Consider the following 27,225-nt stretch of genomic DNA (forward strand, 5'->3'; position numbering starts at 1 on the left):
CGCAGCAGAGGGAATCCTTCCTGCTGAAGCGCATCTCCTAAAGAAGCGTTTTCAGCATTCCTGGGAAGATGCTGCCGTCTTTTGCTGCCAATTGATGGAATTGGAGTGTTTCCAATAACTTATAATTGGGAAGTTAGCCGTTAGAGATCTGAAGCCTCCTGTAATCTGCAGTCCGGATCAAACGGATCCGTGTTTAGATGATTTAATAAAGAAAAGTCCGTGACAACACATCAAAGATCATGCTTAATAGAAAACAGCTGTTTTTCACCTCTGCGGTAGTGACGGTGATGAAGATGATGATGAAGATGTTTTATTGTGGGGCGTTTCAGATGCAGTGCAGCTGTAGCTCTGCAGCAGGATGCTTCTCATTGCCTTACTGGAGCACAAGTAAGTGAGGGGTTTCTCTGCACCTGTCATTATTACAGGTGTGTTATTACAGGTGTGTTATTACAGGCGCGTTATTACAGGTGTGTCCCCTCCGTCACCTTTATTAAGGAATATAATTCATTCTTTGCAGCGTCTTTCTGACAGTAGTAACAAATAAAATAACTCCACCCAGAGCAATCAGCTTCCATGGTAAGTTTCACTATTCGGACACTTTTAGCACCCTATTGATTATTAATGATCTTTTTTCTTTACTTAAATTACAGAGGAGAGTAGAAGACATGTACAAGTAATTTGTTTTTCAAAAAATGATCCTTAATAAAAGTTGTTTTAAGCGCTTGCAAGGAAAAGGTCTGCGAGTGATTATTATTTTCATAAATCTGCTGATCATTGCAAAAATTAATTTATTCATGAAATATAAGGAAAGGCACTTTATAAGTGATGCCTTCATTCTCAACAGACATTTGACATTTTAGTTTAAAAAAATATATTGAAGGATAAGTATATATAAGTTTATAAAGAATGTATGTAAATATTAGTGAACGATATTTTTTGTCCACCCGACAATCTGTTGGGCTACGCAGCTTTCGGGGGGATTACTTCACGATGATCCGTCTGAATTTCATTTAAAAGAAAAAGACGCTGCACATGAGGCTCATGAATTAATCTGTTCTGTTGTGACAAATGTTTTTAATAATTCATCCCGACTAAACTTGACGTAATGAGCCTGAAATAGTTTCCTCATAATGTTTGTGCTCGCGGGAAGACGAGCCCTCATGATCCCATGAAAACTTAATGGAAGGGGAAATTAGAATGTTTCACATGATTTATCTTTATCATCAAAAAAAAGCATCTTAATTACTAATGTTATGTGATGAAATGCCTCATTTTCTCATGTTTTCTCAACTCTAAATTGTTATTTGTGCCACACTGTTGTACAAAGACAATTGAGGAACAAATGGACAAACGATCAATAGAGACTCGGGGCAATCAGATCCACTGTTGAGTCATGATTTCTTGGAACCCTGTGGCCTGTCTGTGTCGTATTAGATTCATATCAGACAGAGGGAGGGACGTAGTGTATAGAACCAGCGTGGCATGGAATGTTCCCAGAGGCCTCCAGGAGTAGATTTACACTTTGGGAACCACGTTTGTTCACTTTGCTGAAGATGACAGGCTTGATGTTCCTCGGCCTGTACAGGAAGAAAAGGACGGATTGGATGGGTAAGCATAAAGACTGTTAACTGGGAGAACCGATCAGAAGCAGCGGTTCTGGGTCGGAAACCACTGCTTCCACTCTCGGACCACCTCAGTGCAGAAAGACTGATCCTGCTTAGATTTATCATCTGAACAGACATGAGAAACAGAATCAGCTTCGTGAGTGTTTTGTGAAGTACAGAACAAACAAGGAAATGAGTGAGAGGATCTGTGTGGAACCGATCAGAACTGCACCGCTTCAGGTTCCTTCAGGACTTTGCTTCTTCTTATCTCTCCAGCGCTGCTGTTCCCTGACTGGGCCTACAAACCCACCTGGTCTCCTGGGTCCAGGCAGGTCCAGCTGTGGCACTTCTTGCTGGAACTGTTGGGGCGGGACGATGGTGGGGCCATCGGCTGGGGACGGGAGTGGGGCGAGTTCGTCATCCGAGACCCGGAGGGGCTGGCCAGGCTGTGGGGGGAGAGGAAGGGAAAACCACACATGAACTACGACAAGCTCAGCCGGGCGCTCAGGTGATGCAGAATGTTGATCCAGCTTATGCACACACACACACACACACACACACACGGACACACGCGTGTGTAATCCTTCTTTTCTGTGTAGCATCTCCCTCTGGCTGATGCTGTAAATAAAATGTCCTGCTTGTTGTCCTGTGAAAATCTGAAATCTAAAATGCCCAGAAGGGCAAAGCTTTCCGTTTTATCTGAAGTGCCCTGCAGGTACGCGAGTGTGTGCCACACACATCCCTGCTTGGCACGGACACACACACACATTCAGGAGAAACCCAACACAACCAGCGCGTAGTCTCACTCAGAAAACCTCTCGCTTCCAGGTACTACTACAACAAACGCATCCTGCACAAGACCAAAGGGAAGAGATTCACCTACAAGTTCAACTTCAGCAAGCTGATCCTGGTCAACTACCCGGGACGCCCAGCCCCGCCCGGCCACCAGGTCACCGTCCGTCCCCCCCTCGCTGAGTGCAACACAGGCCTCTGCATGAAAGGACTGAGCAGTTACTTCACGTGATAAGTTACTATTTGCTCCGTTTTCCAGAGTTAAGTCTTTTAAAAGGCTTTTGTTCCACAGACAGTTCAAGTAAAAACTATTTTAATGTCATCTTAATATAACTGATTAAATCCACTTTGTCATTTAATATACGAATGACTATGAGTCTGTAAGAGAACTCTTCATTTTAGAATGTGAGGCTGATGGATCCTTTAATGCAGAGGGAAATCCAAGGGCTCCGTTTTCCTGCTGTTGTGTTAAAAAGCGCCCCACACACTTTAATGATGTGATTCATTCGCTCTGAACTAGGATTAGTCAGCAAAAGTGCTATTTAGGTTCACCAGTTTGTCAAATGTCAATAAGAACACCTTCCTCATCCACATCCTCCTGCAGGCCAACATTCATCTGGTGCTCTTCAACTTCTGCATCGACTGCATGATACTTAAACCTTTTCCCATCCCGTCCCTCCATCCAGCTTCCCGTTCCTCTCCTCCCTGCTGAGGGAGCCACTCCGCTGTGTGGCGCAGGAGCGTCAGTGATGGAGAGAGGTAAGAACGCACCTGTCAGTGATTCAGGCCATTAACAGTCCCCTCACAGGGCGCCTGTTTCGACTGTCGGGTCGTGTCACCACCCTGAGTCGACAAGTTCACCGCTGTGAACAATCTGAAAGTCTGTGGATCCAGATTTGGGAGGTGAGAACATATATTTAAAGAGTGCATTGTGTGATGGACAGAAGGAGTTCAGAACTTTGCTCTGCCACCAGGAGTTTGAGTCAGATTGAGTTAAACTGCTGATAATAAAATCACCCCTAATGCGAGGAGAAGGTTTCCAGGGTTCAGGATTTAGGTGTTGCTTAAATTGGCTTGAGGCAGATCTGAGTAAAGCAGCATCACCGTGGCGACCTCACCTCAGCGTGTGCTGTGCCCTGCATTGAACTCCTGATGCTTTCTGTAGCTCTGTGAGGTTGGCTGTCGTAGGCTGGAAATGATCTTAGGATCGCTCAGGTTTTGGTAGCGGTGGCGTTGTCATGGAGACAGCAACAGAGTAAAGGTGGGATGTTCTAGTGGAGCTAAGAATTAAAGGGCATGGGTCGACTGACTCCAGGTCATCTCAGTCCGGAGCTCGGTGATCAATAGGGCAGGAGTCACAAATGGCCCTGAAGATTGAAAATCACAGATGACACCATCTTTGGAATGGGAATACAGCCATATGCTGTGTGTATGCAGTGTGATTTATGCGCACGGGTACAAATAGACATTAACACCAACATGCTGAGCATTGAAATCTGCACAAATGTTGCTCTGACGGAAAGGTAGATTGTGTTTTTTGTGGAATTCACGGCAGCAAAATGGTGAATTAATGAAGGAACATGTGACCCAGTGCAAGCTTGTAGTTCATTGTGTTTGTAACGATGCAGCTTTGTGTCACAAAGGAGGACACAACAACTTCCCCTGTCCTCCGGATGGAGCGTCTCGTGAAGGCAGAACGTTCAGAACTCTTTTCATGTTCTTAAAATACAGCAGAACCAACAAAAGGGAAATAAACGCACCTTCATTTTTCACATCCAGTTTGACATCACATAACTCACACCTGAAACCCCCTCAGGATAAAATTGTGTTTTTCCTCTCACCTCTGGAGCTGAATGTGTGAATTTCGCTCTGCATCGTGATGCATGTATGGAGTCTGACATCAAACACCCGCTTTCATTTGATTGCTTAAAGTTCTCAAACATCCGTGCTGGCGTATTTTGGAACACGATCTGTGACATCACAATATTCCGAGCCTCCAGTTCACAAACACTCGAATGAGTCCAAAAGAACTTGTGAAAACTGCTTGTGTTTATTCACATAGGGAACACAAAAAGGTGCCAGTTTTAACGTGTTTCTGTAAAAATCATGTCAAGCCTTGATACATGTGTAGAGAGGAAGGAATCTCATACGAGGAAGAAATCATATTCCAAGTACTTTCAGTTCAAGTGACGAGGACGCGTTTGATTTCTGCGTTTTGGAGGTGAAATACAACAAATGCAGCTGAAGGCGATGCAAAATCTTGTTCAATGTTGGCCTTGAAGAAAAAACATCTTTTTCAAAATGAATAAATTGCATCATCTGGGATGGAACTGTGGCTTTCTCAACAGGAAAGAGAAAGTCCTACTGCTTTAAACCTTGAAACGCCATCAGTTGAGCTGCTTCTGATTAAATAAATACAACAGACATGGACGGACGGAAGGATGGACGGAAGGATGGATGGATGGGTGGATGGACGGACGGATGGATGGAAAACCTAAAATTCTAATATATTCGTCGAGCTGTGTGGAACATAAATCACACACAATGTGTAAAATTTCTAACTCTTTTAGTCCGATACTTGATTTTGAACAACACAAATATGACACATTTAATGTTTTGTATCATCACCGACATTGATTTTCATAAATAAAGGCTTTTTTATCTGATTTGATGAGACACATCTCATCCAGGTTGGACAGGGACAACAAAAGGTGGTGGAGTCACAGGTGATAGTTTAAAATCAATTTGACTTGACTGATTCACTGCTTGAAATGCAATCTGGTAAATATTTATGTTCCATAAAGGCATAAATATCATTCAGTTGCTTCTAGATTTTTACACTAAAAATCTACATCTGCTGCTGAAAGCAAGCATTAATCAAGCAACAGAAAAATCACAAAATCAATTGATTGATTGAGATATTATTTAAACATCAAAAAAGTCAACAAATCAAAGTTTCATATTAATGCATTACTAGTTGGTTAATAATCTGTTGTCACTTAACAACTGGTACATTTTGAATTGAGTGCATTGTCCTTATTGTACCAGTATTGGATAATTATGCAGGAGTTTTAACTGGTAAAATAGTATTTTTAATTGTGGTACTATACTTTTACTTAAGTTAAAGAAGTTACTGATTATGAATCTCTCTGTTTCCTGACAGCAGTCCAGCCTGTCCCTTATTTGCTCCCGTGTTGTCTCCCGAAGTCCATCCCGATGCCTCGTGTTCTCCACGGCCACCTGCCCTTCATCACCACCGCTGCATATCCAGGTCTGAACTTGAGGGAACTCGAGGAGTCAGGCCTCAGCTTTTCACCTTACTGCTAACAAGAGCCCCGCAGGATGGGATGCCAATCACTCCAGTCAAAGCCTGGTTGGCGAAGTTAAACAGACTGAAATTCATAAAGAGAGGAGAATGAGGGGTGGAGCAGGGATGGGGGGGGGGGGGGGGGGGGGGGTGATGAAGAGGAACAAACTACTACAGATAAACTGCTTTTCTTTTTCACATCTCTCAAATGCACAAGTTTAGCTGATTTTACAGAAGTATACTCCTCACAGCCTGTGATACTCATATTTTTTTATTTATCGATTTGTATTGTGATATTTTTCATTTGTTGATGGAAATATTGAGAAATCTGCTTTTATTTCGTCAGCCCTTCATAGTTATCGACGTGGCAAATGTGTTTGAGTAAATAAAGCAATGCACCAAACTTTCATTATTCCGCTGTTTGCCTTGAATGCTTCCCCATCCATCCTCCATGAAAATAATGGAAGATGGATGCCTTCATGAAAGGAGCTTTCCTATCTGCTGCAGATTCAGGACCAGCAGCTGCAGTTACTACTCCAATGCAGTAGGGGGCAGTAGTATCCATGGACCCTCACAAATGTAATCGCTTTTCCCGGGAGTCAGAACCAAGATATGAAAATAGAAAGAGATGTCACACAATATATTTTTCAGGTACAAGAAATAGGTGTACCGGAAGGACAAAAATATATATACTTGATATACTTCACTGTAACTGTAACTGTATATCTGATTACATTATTATATGTTTTTGATGTGTAGCTTTATTTGGTGACCTCAAATCTTTTGAACTAGATATTGAATTTCTTGCTCTTTGACATTTACAACGTTAGTTTATAAAGACTCTCGAAGAAAACGAACGTAATGACTTTTTCCATTATAAGGCCGAATTATTTCGGTTTAAAATAGAAAACGTGGCTTCCCTCTTCACAAACACACACGCAGGTTCCAACAGCCACAGAGTGACTCCTCTTCACTATTGACAATCTTCGGGTGAGATTTCATTTTGGCGCCGAATAAAATAGAATTCTGTGGTTGTTGCTGTTTTCATATGTCGACATTGAATCTGTGCTATAATCTGTTCGTCTTACTAAAATAAGTGTAAAGACAACATGCAGCGGAGCATCGCGTAAGTACGTCTTTGACCCGAGAGTGTTCTTATTGTTGCTAACAGTGTTTGGTTCGTAAATGTTAAGTGTCGGCTTCCCAAAGTGTATACAGAAACGTAGCATTAGCTCGGTTAGCTGAATTTAGTGCTAAGGGCACTTCCTGTAAGTTAGCATTGATATTTATTAGACTGCAGTACTTGCTTTCGTATATAAGGCTTCAGCATTGAGGACACGGAACACCTATCGGATAAATGTATTGATGAATGTACTACGTGTGTATAATAAGTATTTGTTTTTCGCTAATAGCTGCAGGGTTAGAACAGCCTCGCGATTCTGTAGCTAGCATGCATGAGAGCGGTGCGCCTTCGAGCTAGATTGTAACTCTTACAACGAACTCGTGTAAATTGATTAACTAACCTAAAGTGAATGGTGCGTGTAAGTCTCATCCGCTGTTACAGCAGAGGGGGCTAGCATGCTAACTGCTTCCTCTTCCCAGATCCTTCTTCCAGCCCAAGATCAAGGACAATCTTAAGAAAACTACAGACCAACCAGTGAAAAAGTACGTTTTTCTTCTCGCTCACTCAAAATGAGGTGAATAATGCAATCCCAGGGTATAACCCTCTGTCTTAAGAGAATCATGACCATACATGGTATCAATGATCATTTTGAAGCATCCATTTATCTACACGTGTACGGTAGTTGAGATTTGAAGTGTACTTTACAATGTGATGCTTTTATAGAATAGAAAGCCTTTACTGTCACTGCATAGTGGATATACGACGAGATTAGGGGTGCTGCTCCGTCTGCTGCTCAGGTACAACATAAAATACAAATACTAGTAGAAGTAAACAACGGGAGTTGAAAGTGATAAACAGTGCGTGCAGATATTGTCCAGTACTCTGCATGTAGTAGTTGCACATTAGTTATTACACATGAGGCTATTGCACTTCATTTGTCACACATTGTTTACCTTCACATGACAAATTGCAGATGGTGATGATGATGATGATGATTTTCCTCTATGATTGTTGAGTGGAGTGGAATGTTGCTGATATAATTCCCCTATTGGATTATTAAAGTATTCTGATGGCCCAGTTTTCGCGCATTTTTCCAGATTTTCCAAACCCCACAGAACACTCTTTATTCTGACGATGCAAACACCAAATGAAAAATCAAAGTCTCTTCTTTCATCACGAAAAAAAAGTGTGTTCCCACCATTCTTTGTTCCAGAGTTATTGGCTGTTTATGAGAGGCGGAGTTGGCAGTGAATGTTTGGGTTTCAAAAAAACGTCTTTAGACGCGAATGGCACGCGAAGAGTTAAATGCTTTGAAATATCTGCATTCCTGTGTGATAAATGAATGCGAATGTTCTGCATGGCTGTGAAGAATAGTAAACCCCGTTTCAGTCCTACCTTTATACGGCAGCCTCACTGATAACTGCGGTATGATCCATATCTGAGAATCCCTCTAAATCATAAAGCTCAGTAGATTAGGAAAACACTTCATGGCCATTCGTTATCATGAAAGGAGTTCCTTTGATGGTCGTGCTCTTTATCTTTTAACATGGTGTCATCTTGAAAGAATGTCTTAAAACTTATGTCGTGATCCTTTCATCATTCTGCCGACCTCTAAATGGCTGCAGCTTAGATTTGATTTCTGTTTTATTTAATGTATGTTGTTTGTCATTGGCGGTCTTCCTGTTACCCTTTTTATATTCTACAGTGTGACAACATCTGGCTGTGGGTTTTACCGTAATATAAATGGAGCTCATGTTCTTGAATCGTTGCTGTATTAGCAGTGAATCTGTGCTCCTCTCCAAAAGCCCGCTGAAGGTCCAGAACGGTGTCCAAAAGACTGATTCGCCGAATAAGAAGGTTTCCAAACGGCGCCAGCAGATCCTGGACAGCGACGATGACGAGGTCCCGGTGGTGAAGGACCACGGAGACAAAGAGGCTGTTGATAAAACTGAAAAGGTAAACATGGCCTTACAATAATCTGATATAACCATTAAATGAACTTATTAATTAAACTAATTGTTCATAACAGTAAGGTTGGTTTTTGGGACTTAGTAACCAAAGTTTATTCAAAAAACCGACGTAAAACGAACCGAAATGCCCAAAAAGCTCTTCATGATTGTGATGAAGTGAAGTTCTTGCAGGTGTTCCCCTGGAACCTTTTTCCAGATGCGGTGGGATCCACCAAACAAACCCGAGACAGACCATTGGGAGCTTGACGCGGTCCGATTCATTCAGATGGCAGATTACGTTCATATTTCAAGTCCTTCTCGTCGCCTTCCGGTGATCCTGATTAAACCCAATTTAATACAGTGACTGAACTCGATGTGCTGATCCTTGTCTCGCCTTCATGTCCTGCTAAACCATACAAATGACAACCGTGGAACGTTTATAATCTTGTGCAATTTTGGTTGCAGTTGTCAAAGATTGCGTTTATACTCATCATATAGTTAGGCTTCTGGGAAATACTTCTGACATTAAAAAGATGGCATTGTTAAACGTCTTTGAATTTTCCTTAGACACTCTAACAAATCGGATGGGGGGAATGTGGAATGGCGTATTTGTATGACGTCTATAATGTGTAGCTTATTTTTGGCATGTTCTTTGTTGGCATGGCAACCCAACAGACTTGTACAGAGGAAAGACTGACCTGATCAAATTGTTCTCAGTTGCTGTTCATTCCATGACTAATTCTAATATCTCTATTTGTTTAGGGGCAAATATACATCTATACTAAATATTGGTTATCAATAATCTTGATACTTAATAATCAGTACTATTTACCATGGTTATTCCCTACATCTGTGACTTTTAAAGGCCTAAATTCAGTTTTGTAAAAACAAAAAAAAACCCCGGCTCTCTTGGGATAATTTGTAAAGACGAAACGAGACGTACTTTTTAAAGCACGTTTGCCGGTAGAACTCCGTTACCGATCAAACACTCCAAATGCACCTGCCACGCAAGCTGGAGCCTCTGCAGCCTCATCGCTGCTGATTGTCTGTTCATGGCAGGAATACCAGAGCGTCACAAAGGCGCCGTAATCATGTGGTGAATCATGTTGAATTCATTTGTCAATAAAGCACATAATGAGAAGACCTGATTATCGATTTAGACGTCGTTCAAACACCTGTTGTGGATAAACGTCATTTAAAAGCCATCACGCGTCGTCTGCGGCTCGTCGGGAACGATTCTTTCGTGCTCGTTTGGGGAAGCGGCTGCGATGGACGCGTGGGGCTCGTCGGCGTGATGTCCCCTGATGGTTGCAGTCATTGATTTAACATGGCTTGAGTGATGTGTGAAGTTTCTACTGATGTTCATTCAGCTGCTCGATCAACGTACGGCAGCTCATGATGAAATTATTCATCTTTTTATTTGTTTGGTAGGGGGGGAAGCCTTTTCTTTTTTTTCTAATGAGAATAACGACACTGCTTGTCTTTTTCAGAATGTGTGTAAGGTGGTTCCCACCCCGTTGTCTCCTCCACCTGCCCCTGTAGCCCCCGCCACTCGAGCCACTCCATCACCATCACCTAGGGCTTCACCTGGGACCCCCCGCACTCCAAACCCCATCTCTCCTGCTGGGATTGCTAAACGCAAGACCGGTTAGTATCTTGTCAGATCGCTATTGTGTGTGTTCTTCTTTTCTTTTTTGTGAGTTTTAAACTTTTCAGATCTGTGTTTCGAAACACTCTGCAGAGTTTTATGATTTTCTAACTTGCATCGCGACTGAGGATTGATTGTTTTTCTGCCTCCAGCTATTTTACTTGATTATTTGTAAGCAGCAGCTTAATGGCACCAGACACTCATTATTTCTTCGGAGCAAAAACAAGACATTTATCACTAACTGCATGCATGTGAACCCTGGAAGCAGCTGAGAACTCTGTTCTTTCTGGTCTGATTTATCTTTTGACTGGCCTCAGTCTTTAGACTGACAGCCAGCAGACCGGATCGTGTTGCTTTTATGTTAGTCTGCTCGTAATAAACGCACTCTTTTGTGCCTCTAATTCATTTTATGTTTGTGTTTGCGTTTTTCTCATAGTAATAACATTTCTGCATTATCTGGTAATGTACAGTATCTGCTGACTGTCCATTAATGGAACCCGAAGAGCAAGTCATCGTCTTATGGCAGCTGATTGTCATTTTGAGTTGGACATTTTAAGCTACTTGGAGCAATTCGTTTTCATTTTGGGAGCCCCCCTCCTTTCTCACTTTGTTCCTTCGTCCTACTTTTGCAGCAGGAATGCAGCTCATTGTCTTTTTCATCAACATTTCCATTTGATGACTGCAGTGTTTGCTCTCAGCAGTGGTGCGTAGCCACAATAAGCGCCCTGGCACCATCAGCACTGGAGAAAACATCACATTAAAGACGCTCTCTAATTGACCAGAAATTGCATTCTTAATGTCCTGTGTTAATGCTTTCATTATAATATGTAGAAGACCGACCTCAGTCGTGCTACCTGCTAAATCTCCAGAGGCGGATGTGGAACCGAAACTAAATTTACCCTCGAGCACCGCTGCTGCATAAAATTTCAAAGGAAATTACACTGGGACCCGAAGCTGCTGTGCTGCACAATATCTTGCAGGATGGGAAGCAGAGTTTTCATTAGCAATGCACGTATCTGCGTTCCTCATTTTTTTTCCTTGTTGCCCTGCGTCTGCAGTGAGGGACCAAAGTTTTCATCTTCACATTCTCGTTCTGTTTGATGGTCATCGTATCAGTTTTACTTTCTACCTTCTCGATTGAACCCCTGCATTAAAATTTGCAGCAAGGAAAATGTTTCCAAAGAGGAAACTCGACGACAGGAGGAGCAGCGGCGAGAGTCCGGAAGAGGAGGCCGATGCCATGGGGGAGCAGGGTCAGCAAAACAAACGGCCCCGGGTGGAGGGTAGCTCCGGCACTGCAGGTAAACCCCCGCCTCTTTGTATTCCTCCTGCACTGGTGAGAAAAAGAAATGGGCCGGAGAACTCAAGTTGAGCAGTTGCATGGACAGGCCACCATATTTAGTACCTGTTAATCAGTAGGAGTTTGAAAATCCATAAAACACGAATCGTACGATTAGGATTCCTGCCTCTAATGGCTAAGTTATGACGGAAGCCTGCAGAACCTGGCTTCTTATTTCACTTTCATGCATTTGGTTTTGGAAAATTGGGTGGAGTGTTTGTTTTTTCTGTCCTTTTTTAAAAGGAGGCTTGACAATAATTTACAAATTAAAATAAAAACTAGTTGAACGTCGTTGTTAGATGGAGACTGAAGAATGAATGAAGGTGAATTTCAAAGCAGGCTGCAGGAACTCTTTTGACTCTGTTATTAGCAGCATACTCTGTCACCTTGGAAATTCATATCAAGCCTCTAGAAGTCGAATGTTTTAGCCAATCTGATTTTACATGATCTCCAGATGTGCAAAGGCAGATTTCCCCCAGTCATAATCTCTCAAATGTTTGTGCTACACTTGAATCGCGAGAATAGAACATAATAATTACGCATCTATGTTCTAAAACTGCAGCTGATAGTGTTGCTGCTCATTACTGTGTGGATGAAGAAATAGATTTCCTGTCTCTGGTGCAACAGGTTTTTCAACAAAAGTTTCTTTCCTACCTGGCTTTCTAAAATGAAGAGAAGGCCTAAGAAATATAGCCTGCAGCATTCGATGAGAGAGCCTGCTACATAAAAAACATCTTCAAACATGGGTTTACAAATAAAGTGACGTCAACCTGCTGGTATTTATCTCTTCAATGACTCGTCTCCCTTTCTGTCTCACCCTGTGTAGAGGGCTCCGGTGAACCCATGGGGGAGGAAGCAAAGGGAGAAAGAGTTGAAAAGGCTGTGACCGAGGCCAACAGCCCAGATGAGTTGGAGAACGAGGAGGAGGAGGAGGAGGAGGAGCAGATTGAGCGACATAGCTCTGATGGAAAAGGAAAAAAAGCTGAGGGGGCAGGAAAGAAAAATGTAGCGGAGGTGAAGGCTGATGGTGAGAAAGGGCCTGCTGTTTCCAAGAACGTGGCGGTTGAAAAGGACATGCAATTGGGAGAGGAGAACCCAAAGAGTCAAATGGCAGAAGAGCATAAAGGAGCTAAAGAGCAGAGAGATAAGGAGCCGGCCAAGAAAGCCTCCATCAGCAGTTTCTTTGGTGAGGAGAGATTTGCATAGCTCTGTGCTTGCACAAAGGAGTGTCCATAAATATACTTTTATCAGTCAGGGAAGATGGCAAAATATTGTCCTGCCCCAACCTTCGCTCCAAGCTCACCTTCCTTCCCTTCTGGTTTTTCTTTTCTTTTCGTTTTTCAATAGCTCCCAGAAAAGCTGCAACGAAGACAAAGAACCCAGATCAGAATGACGGCGAGAGGAAGACGAGTGCGGAGAGGAAGACTTCGGCGGAGGAGGTTAAAGACACCATAGAGTACGGCAAAGTTCAACAGGAAGTCACACACAACTCTCACGTCTGAGTCGGCGTGGTTGAAAGCAGCCCCGACTCACCAATCAGAATATTACCCCCGCCCCCACGTTGAAGGACCCCCCCCTCTGTCTTCTTTTTACTGTTTATATGAAGACCAAAAAGCAACTATCTAATTCTATGGGCTTTCTAACGTTTGTCCAATGTGAGGTAATCAGTGATGCTTTCAAAACATGCTCTATTACATTTTCAAATATTGTGATGATAATCGTGTGATTTTCTGACTACAATAAGATCTCGGTTTGCTGCAGGGACTGTACAAGCAGTCGCCATCATTTGCTTCGTCTGTTCATTCCGTCCTTGTGTTTTCGTCAGCGAGTCGACATCAGGACCGACTGACTACGATCCATCCAGGCCAAACTACCACCCCGTGGACCACGCCTGCTGGAGGCGGGGTCAAAGGTTAGCCGGCCTTTTACTAAATGACGGACCCTATAAAGAAATGGAAAGGCATGCTTTACTGTAAGTCATAGATAAATTAGAGTTCATTTTTAACTAAAGCACTCGGAGCGCAGACCTCCACCAAGCAGCTCGTTCCCCTCCTGGTTGGATTCACACCATCCACAGGGTGATCTGGATTAGTGCTGCAACCATTCATCGATTTAAATTGGGTAATTCGATTAGAGAAAAGCTTCAAATACAATTCTGTTGCTTTGAGGATGCGTTTAATTAGCGTTGCGCATTAAAATCAGATATTTATCCTCACCTTAAAGCTCACCGGTGGAATTCTGCCTTACGTTTTTGTGCAGTTATTCAGTCAGGCTTTAAGAACTTGGATGAAATACATTTTTCAGCTCAGGGAAGTGCCATTTCTTTGACGCCATGTCATGGAAAAGTGCATGAATTTTGCAGCAAGACTGGCCTGGGATTGAGATTAACTGTGCTGAAACCTGATTCTGAACTGACACCCGTATGTCTGCGGTCGAGTCGGAATAAATTCTGCTTTTATTAGAGACAGCAAAGTGTTTGAGGTCTTTTTTTTCCCATCCCCCCCACCCATATGGAGCATAATGTTTTTTTTAAAAGCCCGACATCTTTCTCGCCATGGCATCTCTGACCTTTGCCCTTCCCGCTGTTGCTTTCAAGGAGATTTGATAACATGCCATCAAAGCCCTTTCTGCTGTTGGCAAATTGTTAGTTGCTCTGAACAGCTGAGGTTGCTCGTAGGAATCCGTCGGCGTGTGCTTCCCCTGCTAATGCATGTTAATCACTCTCCAGAGTCCCATACCTGGCGGTGGCTCGGACTTTTGAGAAGATTGAAGAGGACTCTGGCAGGTCAGAACTCCGTGTGGAGCAAAGGGTGCTTTCAGAATGAAGGGAACACCTGAGAAAGTGATTTGCTATTTTGTTTAAAATGTTTACCGAATCACGCTTAGAATTGTCACTGGTGGGAATTCTGGGACCGAACGCCATCTGCTCTAAGGATGATAACTCTAACAGTAACTGTACCGTAAGTACGCCGTTCACAAAACGGTTGTAACTCGGGTGCGCTGCAGAGCCAACGCCGCAAACGTTATTGGCAAATGCTGACGATCAAAGTCCCTCTGAGCAGCTTCCTCCTTTCGCTGAGCTAATTGATGTTTTTTTAGGAGACACCGCTGAGTCGTGGCAGTTTTCCAAAGCTTAATTAAGTCTTGTGTAAGGCAATATTTAGCTGCAAATTACACATCAAAGACGGCGTGACTGTCGGACATCTTTCGCACTGATGGGGTCGCTGAAGGTCGCAGGGCAGGCGCCTGCATTCTTGCCACTGTACAAAGGTTGAAGTTGGGTTGATATGCGTCCTCCATTGGTCGCTCATGAGGCAACACATTCCACTATAGGGGTCGCGCTCGTGTCAGGCTTCCTCTGGAACGTTGACCTTGAGTCCGACCTTGTTCCTTACCATCAACATCAAGACTTGATTCTGTGATTCATCGAAACCCTTTAATGCTGGCGAAGAAAATAATATTAGAGAATTACCAGAGGAGGTGAGGAAATGGGGTTAACGTTATGATTGGTTCAGAGAATATGGAGGAACGCTGTTTGCTCCACTTTCTAAGAATGTATTATAACTTTATCACATTTCATGTAATAGCAGCATTCAGCTGATTCCTTGATGACTGATGACTTTAAAATACTTGCGATCATCACGAGAGAGTTTTCAGAGGAGGTGGTGCACGTGAATCACAAGTCCTCTGATTGTCGACTTATAGAATTTGATTTAAAAATCTTTTAGGTCCCGTCCCCAAGCCAAATCTCAGATTAAAGCCGGAAGATAAATTGTACTGCCTGCTTCCCGGTATTTATAGCGGCTGTAAAATGACGTTGGCGCCTCTTAAAGCAATTCTTTTGTCTTTTTCCAGGCTGAAAAACATTGAAACGCTGTCGAACCTGTTTCGCTCGGTGCTGCTGCTCTCTCCAGGTAAATGGTGTTTCATCTCTCCCATAGTGCATGCTGATGTAGCTACGCAGGCTTTTGGCTGCCAGCCACTCTATCAAGGAGACGATGATGAAGCCAGGTTGCACATAAAAGGGGGAGGATGAGTCACTTCACTGATGCGATTCTGTGAAGTCTGTGTTTTTATATGCATGTGTTTGTGTGTACCTTGATATATAGTGTGTTTGTGTCTGTGGTGTTCCGTGTGTATCTGCATTGTGTCTGGTAATAATGAAAATTGTGCATGTCTTTTCCAGAGGACCTGCTGTGCTGCATGTACCTGTGTTTGAACCAGCTAGGCCCCGCCTACCTGGGGATGGAGCTCGGCATTGGCGAGACGTTGCTGATGAAAGCCGTGGCTCAAGCAACTGGTAATAGATGTGCGATCGCACCCAAACAATAGCTGGTTTGTTTGCAGAGCAGCTGCTAATGACACCCTTCTCTGCTCATCATCCGGCGCAGCGGATGCTATTTACTGCCTCCTCCCTGTTTCCAGGGCGACAATTGGACAAAATCAAGGCAGAGGCTCAGGAGAAAGGAGATCTGGGAATTGTAGCCGAGAGTTCCCGTAGCAACCAGCGCATGATGTTCCAACCGGCCAGTCTGACAGCAGGGGGCGTGTTCAGGAAATTGAAGGAAATTGCCAGCATGAGTGGGAACTCGGTGAGCCTTGGAATAACATTTTCATTAGGGGAATTCTTTCTTCTGTTTTGTTGACACTTGATTTTCCTCCCAGCATTGGGTCGAGGATGAGGAAAATGTTTACCTGATTATGCGTAGGATAGTGAATTGTTGTTTATCTACTTCAAGGGGGTCGTTTTCAGCCTTTAATAAACTGCCACCTGGCTGGAATCTCTCAAGCAATTAGTTCCTTTTCATGCCGGTTGCTGTTTGCACGTTTCATTTTTATTTTTTACACTTTGAATTGAACATGGAGATCGTACTCGCTGGTGACCTCAGTCTTTTTGCATTCTCTCTTTTCTCTTCTCCCGTGAATCTCAATTTCCTTCTGCCTGCCTCAGGCCATGAATAAGAAAATAGACATCATCAAAGGCCTCTTTGTGGCATGCCGTTTTTCTGAGGCCCGCTACATCGTCAGGTAAAATAACAGCCTCACGCACAGACGGGCTCTGCCGAGTGTGCGACGCACACAAACCTGCATGTACACGCACAGATATTTGTTCTTTATTTGAGACGTTGCTGTTGTCTAATGGGCTCTGACAGATGCTGGTCTTGTGATTGTAATGAGCAGGTCCCTGGCTGGAAAGCTGAGGATCGGCTTGGCTGAGCAGAGCGTCCTATCGGCGTTAAGCCAGGCTGTGTGTCTGACCCCCCCCGGACAAGGTAATCTTGAATTCTGAGGGACATTTTTACATAAAGTCTACCCTGTAACAATAGCTAGGTACAAACCCTTCTGTCTATTGTTATTCTTTCTGTTCATACTGGCCTTTGAGATATTCACTGTGATGAGGCACAACATCCACAGCCTTGTTCTTCGCAATGAGAAATAAGTTCAAAAGTTTTAAAAAAGATGGGGCAAGGGTTAATTTAACAAGACACTTGTTCACCGGCATTCCAATGCAAAGCCAAGTGAAGCTTCTTGGTCTTCAAAACATCCCTGAAACTCCAGCAAAGACAAATTTAAAAGAAACCTAAACTGGCTTCTTGCATCTTTACAAAATAATTTATAAACAGATTGTCAATGTTGCCTCTAAACGTGTAGTTCTTGTGGAAACTTCATTTGATGAAAGTACACGAGCTCAAACAAGACTCGGTGAACACGAGTGGATGAGCTCCGATCGAAATCGATTGATCTTGGGCTTCCAGATTCCTAAATCAAATTGTACAAGCTATGCACTGGGATGTTGTGCCGTTTGCTCTGTTGCTATGCTATTAAACATTAAAGGCCACATCCTGCGTTGTCGGGGAGAATTCTGTCACGCTGTTTCACCGTGAAGCCGGCACAACTGCGTTCCCATCAGCATCAGTGAGAAGATAATGTCGGGAAGCATTCCTTTACCGAATCAGTTTGAATTACACAAGTACCGTCCATAATTAAACTTCTAGGCGCAGAATGCCTTTGTGTTCTAATCCCACCTGGGCAATTTAGCTAGAAAGTGCCATCTGGGGGGGGGGGGGGGCGCAATTGTTTGGACAATATATGCTTGATTCTCTGCTCAAACCTACCGATTTCTTATATGCTCTTTATTATTGGATTGTATGGTATGCCTCTGTTATTGGCTTATGATCAATCACTCTGAAAACAAATCAAGGTCGATCACACTACATGAGAGGTGTTCTATCTACGGTAAATCCTGTTATTTTAGCTTTTATTCATTTCATAAATATTAAATATGCATTCAAATATCATTTGCATTCCTTGAGTCAGTTGAATGTGATATTTTGAATGCTCAATGTGGAGCCCCGAATCTACCCGAGCGTCTTCAATCGGAACCTAAAATGAGCTTGATGCTCATCTCAACGACGAGTTGCTGAAGTCGTCTCGTTCTGTCAGGACGGGTCTGACCTTCTCTCAGCAGCACCGCCTCGACTAAAGGAAACCAAGTCCTCCTCCACCGATTAGCATGCGTGGCTTGCCCATGACTGGAGCTATGATTTAATAAGAGTCAATTAGACGGGAGTCTCGGTAGGAAGATTTGCATTGATCTGTGGTCTGGTCTGGAAATAGTTTCCTTAGCATTCTTATTTATTTATTTAACCGTTATTTAATCAGGCAGGTCAGCTAAGAGCAGATTCTTTGTGGGGCTGAAATAAATGGATCATTGCAGTGAATAATTGATGTGGCTAAATTAGTATTCAGCCCCGTTTTAAATGTTTTGTAATTATTAATGTTGACCTGGGAAACAAAACAGCTCATTTGGCCCTATATTATTATTATTCCACCTTGGGCAGCAAACTGCACATTTAGTCGTGTAACAGCACTTTAGTGCATCTGTACACACGCTTCCTAGGCTCTGAAGTGTTTAACTCTCACCACACGAATGTTGGGTCCTCCAAGTATTGAAAGCCGCACACAGGCCGTTTTTTAAATGCATTTCTCCCCCCCCCCCCCCTGATAGGTTTCCCTCCTGCTGTGCTTGACGCAGGGAAGGGGATGAGCATGGAGAGCAGGCGGGCCTGGATCGAAGGGAAGAGTCTCATTCTCAAACAGACTTACTGGTAACTCTAAAGCCTAAACAACCCCCCCCCCCCCCCCGTCTCATGCTGCACTCTCCTTGCCTCATCTCCCTTAAACCCTGTCCCCCGTTCTGTCTCACTTATCCGCTCACTTTCATTTTGGATGATATTGATTTTTTTTTCTTCTTCCCACTCCATCTCCAACTCACATCGACACCCTTCCCTTCAGCGAGATGCCCAATTACGATGTCCTCATCCCCGTTTTGCTGAAAGAGGGCATAGAGCAGCTACCCAATCATTGCAGACTCACTCCAGGTAAGCAGCCAATTGGAAGGCAGAAAGGTTATAAGATCCAAAACATAGACTGGTGTTTGTATTGATCTATTTAGTGGAGGTGAGTCAGTTATTTTGGTTGAGTCGTTTATCACGGTGAGATAAAGGATGCCATTAAGCTAAGGATTAGCTCCCAATTACACCGTTGTTAAGCTATTTGTGATGAAGAATCTTGGCACCAGGTAGCACATAAATACCAGCCACCATCTGAACGCGATGAAAGTGGAACACAAAATTGGCCCTTGCCGGTCCGTCGGACAAATCGAGCTGCTATTTTGGCAGGTAAGCGGCTGCCATAAAGAGGATGACTGTTCTAAAATATGTCATTTAAAGCAGTTGCTGAATGCTGGGATGCAGCGATCCAGCTTGGACCAAAATAAAGGCGTTTGTTAGGTGAATTTCATTACATCGCTCCTCTCCTTTTAAGAATAACTTAAAAGCACAGCCTAAGGGGAACTTCATATTAAAGAGGAGTGCGAGCACAAACTCAATTCAGCCGCGGTTTTCTCACAGAAACCGTTGTGGGTAGGATTTGGAACGCGTCGCCGAAGTTAACTTCACAGCTACTCTTTGTTTTTTTATTCTTTGCAGACATATGAGATCCGATCCCTATTGGCTGGAGCCCCAATCCTCCTACACTCACGCACACTTAGTTTCTCAGTTTTTAATGATTCATGAACGGCAATAAAAGCATGATAAAATATCTTTTGTTTGGTTGCGCTGGCCTCAAAGTTTTTTTTTTTTTGCTTCCTCCAACACTCTTACCTTCTTCAGGCATCCCACTGAGACCCATGTTGGCCCACCCAACCAAGGGAGTCAGCGAGGTGATGAAGAGGTTTGATGAAGCAACTTTCACCTGCGAGTACAAATACGATGGAGAGCGTGCGCAGGTTTGTGTTTGGGTGCGTCCTTGTCAGCAGTGGAGCAAAATGGCGTCTGTTTGTCTTGTGTCCGGCTCTGAACATTTAGTATGCATGTGCCTTGTGTGTGTGTGTGTGTGTGTGTCTTCAAAGACAAACAATGGTGGCCTTTGTTCCCCTGGCTTTTAAGGTAGAGCATGACACTGTGGACCAGAAGGGGAAGGAGGGGTGGTGGGATATGGGGTGAAATACATGAAAGGTAGAGTGATGGGAAAATGAAGACACACGGGGGAGACTGGAATTTTCAAGAGAGGCAGAAAGAGAGAGATTGTAATGTAAACCCCTCCAGCTGTATTGTTAATTTTGGACGGTCATGCCAATAAAGTGTCTTTGAACTGAGTTGAATTGAGAAGAAGAGAGATGAGTGGAGAAAAAGAAGAAGCAGAAACAGGGTGTGAATAGAGAGAGAGTCTCATGACGCCCTCCTCCCTGTGCCTCTCATGTCTCCCCCCTCTATCTGGTGTCACTGCAGTGGACATTACACAAAACTACCAGCAGAGGGACTCAGTTTAAGCCAGTGGAAACACACCTCTGTATTTGTGTGTGTGTGTCCAGAAATGATCTTCCTGCATTGCTGAAGTTTGTTCAGTGCAATCAAATGTCGTATTCTGTGTTCATGAATCCATAGAAGAAAAAAAAGCTTCATTTGTTCAAGTTTCCACAGGTTCACTGCAAATACCGTGCACAAGGTAGATGAGAAAATATCGTACACGTAAAAAAAACTAGGATCACACCACCATTAACGGTCCACGTTAATAACGAACAAAAAGAGGAACATGGCACGCAATGGCCAAAACAAGTTGGTGATGCTGGCTGCTGGACCAGAGAGGGAGCATGGCATCTCATTCGTCAGGTTCTTTTATCAGTGTCCTGTAAAAAAAAAACCATGTAAAGACATTTGTCCAGATGTGAGACGCTTTCCCCGAGCCGGCAGGGGGAAGAACATTTCGACTGAACCTTCGACTTCTCAAGTTGTTTTCCCTCCGCTGCCAAATCAAGACTTCAAAACTAAGGAAGTTGAAACCTCAGGTAGAGCAGCATGCACAGGTTCACAGTCATTTTGTTGGGACTGTAAGGCGCTAACTGAATAGCTATGTAGCTCACTAGTTGAGAGAGAAGGCGGGCTGTCATTGGTCAGGCTCCAGCTGGGAGTCTGCCATGTCTCTTGGCCAGGCCCAGCAAGATTTTACGACTTAATGATTGTCCAATCTGGCGTAATGTTCATCTCTCAAGATCAAACCGCTCAATCGTCTGGTTTCGGTACGTTGTCCACAGATAGAGATTTCAGTTTCATATGTTTGAAATGAATTAAGTGGCACTTGTTACTCATTTATTGCATGCATTATTCACACATCCGTCTTATTTAATCATCAAAACTAAGTTAATAATGTATAAACGGGCACTTTGTTTCTATTTTATTTATGGAATTGGCTTGTGTTTTTGTTCTCCCTACAGATTCACATTCTAGAGAGCGGTGAGGTTCGAGTGTTCAGCCGCAACCAGGAAGACAACACCAGCAAATACCCCGATATCATCGCTCGCATTCCCAAGGTACAACACCGGAGCGCACGGAGCTGCAGCTCCGCCGCTGGGAGGGAGGAGCGTAACCGGAGCTGCGTTTATCTCGCTCGCACCATCTCTTCCTTTTCCTATCATTAATCGGGATTATTTCCACGTGCCTACTTCTCCTGTCTCGGTTTGAAACCCATTTCCATCCCTTAAGCTTCCTGGCCTTTGTTCACCTTCTATCACCAAGAGCTGCTGGCCAGTAATTAGTATTTTTTTAATCCCTCATCACCAATGATGTGAGGAGGAGGAGGATGAAGGAATGTCCATCTAACAACAACAAAATACTCAAATGTTATCTTCTTTTACATTTTCTGTTTCCATAGTTAACGAGTTAGACTCGGGGTGTCCATTTCAGAAGGTTGTGATAATGTATATACAACCAGGAGGAGCAGGTCTCCTCTTTGACGGTCTGAAAGCCACTGGGTCCACTGAGGCATAAATAGTGTCCAAGCGCTCGTCTTCAGGTGTTTCATGAAATTGCTTGCACTGATGCAGCCATTTTTCATGCTTCCTGTCGACGCTTGTCGGCGCGTCGTTTGCAGCCCGTTTCGTCTTTGTCATCATTTACATTAAAATATGACCGCGCTGCTGTCATTGCACCTCAGCCGCCTCTCCGCTAACACAAGATAAAGTCAAGTTGTTGTGAAGTGGTACGAGTCTGGAAGTATCAGGTACGGTTACGCAAGCCCAATACTGAACAAATATCCAGCAAAGGCTATTGATCCTTTTATTCACTAAACTTTACGAGCACATCTGGAATGCGGACGAGCCTTTATATGCAATGAAAGCATTTGATTTGTTTTCCTCTTCAGGTATGTTGTTCTCCAACTTTAGTCTTTTTTTATGAAATCATCTTTTATGAATGGCAGGGGAGCGCCAGTATTTAATTTAATTTAGAGTGGAAATTTAATCCAGCTTTTCACGGATTGAAAATTGAAACCAAATTAAACATCAGCTTTCGGGTAAACTTGCCAGGTTGGCGACTTCGGCTGGTGTCGACAGAAGGAAAGCAATTACCAGCCAGTTGACTTCTAAGCTCTACCTCATTCACAACCTCAGTGCCTCCTGAGACGTGTTTGATTTTGTAAGAAGCAGCAATGGAGGCTTCACTCTCTTCCTTGTTGAGAATGAAAATGTTATTGTAAGCCATTAATATTAAAAATAATTCCCGTCTTCTCTAATGAGTCGAGTAGACGGACAGAGTGTTTCCTGATGTGCTTCATTTCATAGGAGAAAATGGATCCACTTCTTTCTCATCACTGACGTCAGCATTCTAGCACCAAAGAAAAGAACGAGCTGTTTGTGTCTGCAGCCTGTTTAATATCACGACGAAGCGGTTTTTCATTTTTGCACCCTGCTCCTATGCATCGATGATGAGGATGATGCAGCCGAGTTATCAGTTTCACCTTGTTCTGATTTTTCCATCTGCAAGTATCTTACGTTTTCATTGTCGTCTCATTTACAAAACTGCTGCGGATTTGTTCAGAAAATGTGCTCTACGTCAGAAGATGAAATGTCCACTTCATGGTGCTCACAGCGGGACGATCATCATGTCGATCGTCTAGAGAGCAAACGAGGATTACGTTGCAATGTCATAATCACAACAAAGTCGGCTTGTTAACCGACCTCGTTTCATGTTATCTCATTGATCAATACGGGGCGAGTTAAACAGAAGCAACGTGACGGTGGTTTGGGTCACATCCTCTCTTTGGCTTCACTAATCAGGCGGAGTCCAGCTCGCCCTCTGCGACCCTTTAGATTAGCTGCGATGGCGGCAAGGTAGGCGGAGAAAAGAGAGGAGAACTCGTAAGGGCACTTCAGTATTTCTGGATTGCAACTCGTATTTTCATTACGACCCTGAACAATGTTATCACGCATGGCAGATTCTCTCCGTATTCAGCAGGCCTCCTACATTCTGATGGCGTTCTCTGGTCGCCCTATTGGTTTAGACGGTGACCGTGGGCCACAGCGTGTCCATTTAGGAGGCCTTAAGCTTAAGTGCTATTCTTTGTATTTTCAGCTTTTAATGGAACCACAGAAATAAAAGATAAGTAGTCGTTAGACGGGCTGGTCAGTGGATGAGTTTTGAATTCAGCTGGGAGGAATGGGGAAACCCACCCGCCCTCTTTTTCTCTCACACCTGACATCCCACCATCCCAGCACTTCTGTCCTCGTGATTTTATTTTTGCTCATTTTCTATATTCAGAATATTCAAAGCTAATGTGAGTCTTGGTTTTTACCGATCCACCTGTTGCTTGCTCACATTTCTCCATCGACTCATCTCCCGCTCTTCTTCTGATCGTGCCTGTTAGGTCAGTCTCTTTCACTGCTCTCTTTTCACCTTTCTTTTATTCTGTCCTCCCACACTTTTCTCATTAATATTTTTTGACTTTTCCAGCCCCTTGATGCAGCCTGTCTGCAGTTTTCCCCTCATGGTCTGCTTCTTCTACCCGTCCTCTCTATCCTAACACGCTCCCGGCTGCTGTCTCCTCTCACCTTCTTTGTTTCTGCTTCCTCTTGATTCCTGTCTGCTCTCTCACCGTTTGCCTTTCACACTTATTTTCCACACATTTCCCCCCCCCCCCCCCCCCTTTTTTTTTTTTTTTAAACCTCCTCTTTCACTTCATTTTTTGTCTTTCTTGCTCCTGTCCCATCTCCTCATTTTTCTCAATATTTTCAGTCTGCATTTCTTTTTTTTTGTCATCTTTTTTTTATACTTCTCTTTCGCTGACTTTCACCTTTCGTTCTCAAATCATCTCTTTCTAGTTTTAGTCCACGCTTTAGGGGAGAAGAAACATTTGAACCGAGTTGAAATGTGCTTGCGCTTCATTTGCATGCACCCTTTTAACCAATGGCATCATTCCACTATATTTGATTTGGGCTTGAAACTATTTTCTTGCCTTCATAACGTGTGACTTTTAATTTATAACCTTTAATTTACCATGATTGTGCTGTAAAAATAGCCAGTGTCAGTTGTGTAAATGAAGCTTTCTTCAGGGAAATCGATTGCTTATCATTAGCATGGCAGATGATTAATGCCGGGACTGCTTAAATTGAGATTTGCATTCTCAGTGCTGACATTGTGCTGTCATGGCAGCGCGCATCGTATTTATGACACTTCATGAACACCAGAAATGAGCCGTGCCTGAATGGAGCTGCGCCAACCCAGCATAGAGCTGGTATGTTTAGATTCTACAGCACTTTGCTGCATTATTTTACGTATTAATTTCATGAGAGACAGCATTTTGCCTTTATGTTTCTAATTATAAATGAACACTAATGCATAAACGTCTGCTGTATACATTTACTGTAGTGCTAGAGAAGTCTTGCATTGTCTATCTTCTTGACCTGATGGGTTAATTTTATGTTTGGCTGTTTCCCTTGCTATGTCTGATCGGTTTCTCTGATCACCGATCTGGTCTCAGGCTGTTCCACATTGTCGTGGTGTCCAGGATGCAGGAGGTTAACGTCCCTTAGCTTCACACACAGGAGTGGATGACTCTGATTAGTGGTCGATCGGCCTACGTGTGGTTTCTCTGCAGCCTCCGCCTGTCGTCGTTCTTCCAGAACCGGAGAAGATCAGCGGTGAAAGCCTCTTTGTTTATGTGGAAATAGAATAAAATCAAATACGGCGAGCTTTAAACTATACATACCTGGCTGAACAGATTGAGAACGGCCGTCCTGAAACTGCCTGAGCATTAAAACCTCTGGGTTGTCACGCCCAAGTTTGTTCCATGTACCGTCAATGGAAATGAGACTACCTTTTATTGCTAGAATAGATGTTTGTAAATGGCCTCATCTGGCTTTTATTGCAAAAAAGACCTCCTGATCTCTACTGAATAGCAATCTCTGTTTACTCGTTCACGGTTTCCTTTTTGCTCTGCTGCCTCTTCCATAGATGAAGAAGGATTCTGTGGTGTCCTGTGTTTTGGACTCTGAAGCTGTGGCCTGGGATCGGGAGAAGAAACAGATCCAGCCCTTCCAGATCCTCACCACCCGGAAGAGAAAGGTACAGAGAAGAGAAGGATGAAGGGATGAGATGCTCAGGGTGTGAGCAGAAAGGGTTAGACAAAAACAAGACAGAGATGAAGACCAGGAGGTGGAGGGGGGGGGGGCAGATAATGGCGTGTAATGATCCGGCAGCCAAAGGGAGATGGACGGAGAACGAGCAGACAGAAAGACGGGAGATTGATACAGAAAATTCAGATGGATCGCGGAGAGAGGCGGCCGGTGTGAGCTCTGCGTGTTGTTGTTTTTGTTTCGGTCAGAATAACGGCCTCTTTCCATTACACCAATCACACTAGAGGGAAACCGCTCCTTTACCTTTCTTTCTCCTAAGCATGATGGCTTCTTTTCAAATTAGGAAAAGAGAAATGAGCGTGCAAATGAGAACATGATGATGAAAACGATTACGCTGATGATCATTTTGCTAGATACAGTTACCGGCTCTATGTAATCAGGATTATTTGTAGCTCTGGTTTGATATACAAACGGATTGTTCTGTGCTTCTGGTGTTTTGTCACCACTGTTAGGATGAAATGAAATATTACAGACTAAGAAATGAAGCCAGATATGGATTAATTAAACCTCATTAATGTGTGCAGGGGGAAGTAATGAGCCGGGGAAAAGCTAAAGGGAAGAGCAGAAGGAAATCTGTCAGATTTAAAAACTGCAGAGGAATTTTATTTAGGTATTTCTGAGCACATCCCACTACGACTGGAATAAATGTATGTCTCAAAGATAGAATGGTCGGAGTCGGCTGCATCAGTGCGTCTTACATTCAAACTACAACAGAAGTGTCTTACGCGGTGGAGATTTAGTCCTGGTTGGGTTGAAACGGGGAGCAGCAATAACTGCCATAATCCGTACATTTTAAACGATGCTTAATGACTGCGTCCAAATATTTTGGACTTCAACGTACAGAATTCAGAAACATGCACATGTCTGTCTATGTAAATGCAAGATTATTACCAGTGCAGAGGACCGACGGATGATTGTGAGGTATTGTGGTAGCATCCTGGGCGTTTCTTATTGCATGCAGCTCATTAGGTCGGAAGCAATGACTGTGAACATTTACGGAAGCTCCCGCAGAAGGAAAGTAAATTCAGTTCAAAGGTGAGTGAAGGGCAATGATGAGCAGGATGAGGGGAGATGTGATGCTGTTAGAAGCTCAGGAGTAGATGGGAACGTTACCTTTCAGGAGAAATGGGCAAACATCTAGACCTCAGTCCCAGGATTGTGAGAGTTTATGAATAGGATGCTTCATTTGCATCTTTTTGATGAGTAGTTATTTAATTTGCTGTTATATCTCCTCCCTACAGGACGTGGACGCTTCAGAAATTAAAGTCCAAGTGTGTGTGTACGCCTTTGACCTCCTCTATCTCAACGGCGAGGTAAGGCTGGTCCTGACGTTGGAAACTATTACCCAGAGCGCCCACTTCACTTAAAACCGGCGTGCATATTTGTTTGCACGTCGACCCGCTGGGACGCCGCCGACGCCCCTGAATGCTAATGATGGTCGTAACACGATAATGATTCTTAGGCTCATTGTCATTCTGTCTGAGTATCAGTGTG

The 27,225-nt window shown here is 43.5% G+C and overlaps 2 protein-coding genes across 2 annotated transcripts in view; both read left to right on the forward strand.

Moving 5' to 3' along the window:
* Positions 1-287: 287 nt before the first annotated feature.
* On the forward strand, positions 288-2,628 carry LOC137904631 (ETS domain-containing transcription factor ERF-like). Its single transcript, XM_068748830.1, has 3 exons — positions 288-387; positions 1,881-2,112; positions 2,433-2,628. Exons 1-3 carry the CDS (start codon positions 288-290, stop codon positions 2,626-2,628), a joined length of 528 nt encoding a protein of 175 aa, XP_068604931.1.
* Positions 2,629-6,812: 4,184 nt separating this feature from the next.
* lig1 (ligase I, DNA, ATP-dependent) overlaps positions 6,813-27,225 on the forward strand; it is a 30,239-nt gene continuing 9,826 nt past the window's right edge. Inside the window, exons 1-20 of the mRNA XM_068748876.1 lie at positions 6,813-6,829; positions 7,306-7,374; positions 8,626-8,782; positions 10,239-10,422; positions 11,587-11,724; positions 12,589-12,948; positions 13,110-13,218; positions 13,588-13,674; positions 14,491-14,547; positions 15,618-15,676; positions 15,949-16,062; positions 16,188-16,354; positions 16,714-16,790; positions 16,944-17,035; positions 18,772-18,871; positions 19,059-19,144; positions 19,937-20,052; positions 21,538-21,633; positions 25,550-25,660; positions 26,973-27,044. Of these exons, the coding sequence (XP_068604977.1) occupies positions 6,813-6,829; positions 7,306-7,374; positions 8,626-8,782; positions 10,239-10,422; positions 11,587-11,724; positions 12,589-12,948; positions 13,110-13,218; positions 13,588-13,674; positions 14,491-14,547; positions 15,618-15,676; positions 15,949-16,062; positions 16,188-16,354; positions 16,714-16,790; positions 16,944-17,035; positions 18,772-18,871; positions 19,059-19,144; positions 19,937-20,052; positions 21,538-21,633; positions 25,550-25,660; positions 26,973-27,044 (2,268 nt within the window). The remainder of the gene's footprint in view (positions 6,830-7,305; positions 7,375-8,625; positions 8,783-10,238; positions 10,423-11,586; positions 11,725-12,588; positions 12,949-13,109; positions 13,219-13,587; positions 13,675-14,490; positions 14,548-15,617; positions 15,677-15,948; positions 16,063-16,187; positions 16,355-16,713; positions 16,791-16,943; positions 17,036-18,771; positions 18,872-19,058; positions 19,145-19,936; positions 20,053-21,537; positions 21,634-25,549; positions 25,661-26,972; positions 27,045-27,225) is intronic.

This window comes from Brachionichthys hirsutus, chromosome 15, assembly GCF_040956055.1.
Source record: "Brachionichthys hirsutus isolate HB-005 chromosome 15, CSIRO-AGI_Bhir_v1, whole genome shotgun sequence".
Classification (NCBI taxonomy): domain Eukaryota; kingdom Metazoa; phylum Chordata; class Actinopteri; order Lophiiformes; family Brachionichthyidae; genus Brachionichthys; species Brachionichthys hirsutus.

What these genes read in the sequence shown, in the direction of transcription:
- LOC137904631 (XM_068748830.1), top strand. Translation starts at nt 288, where the DNA reads ATGAAGATGATGATGAAGATGTTTTATTGTGGGGCGTTTCAGATGCAG. An exon ending in ATTGCCTTACTGGAGCACAA is followed by an intron (nt 388 to 1,880) that starts GTAAGTGAGGGG and finishes TTATCTCTCCAG; the next exon opens with CGCTGCTGTTCCCTGACTGG. An exon ending in AAGCTCAGCCGGGCGCTCAG is followed by an intron (nt 2,113 to 2,432) that starts GTGATGCAGAAT and finishes TCTCGCTTCCAG; the next exon opens with GTACTACTACAACAAACGCA.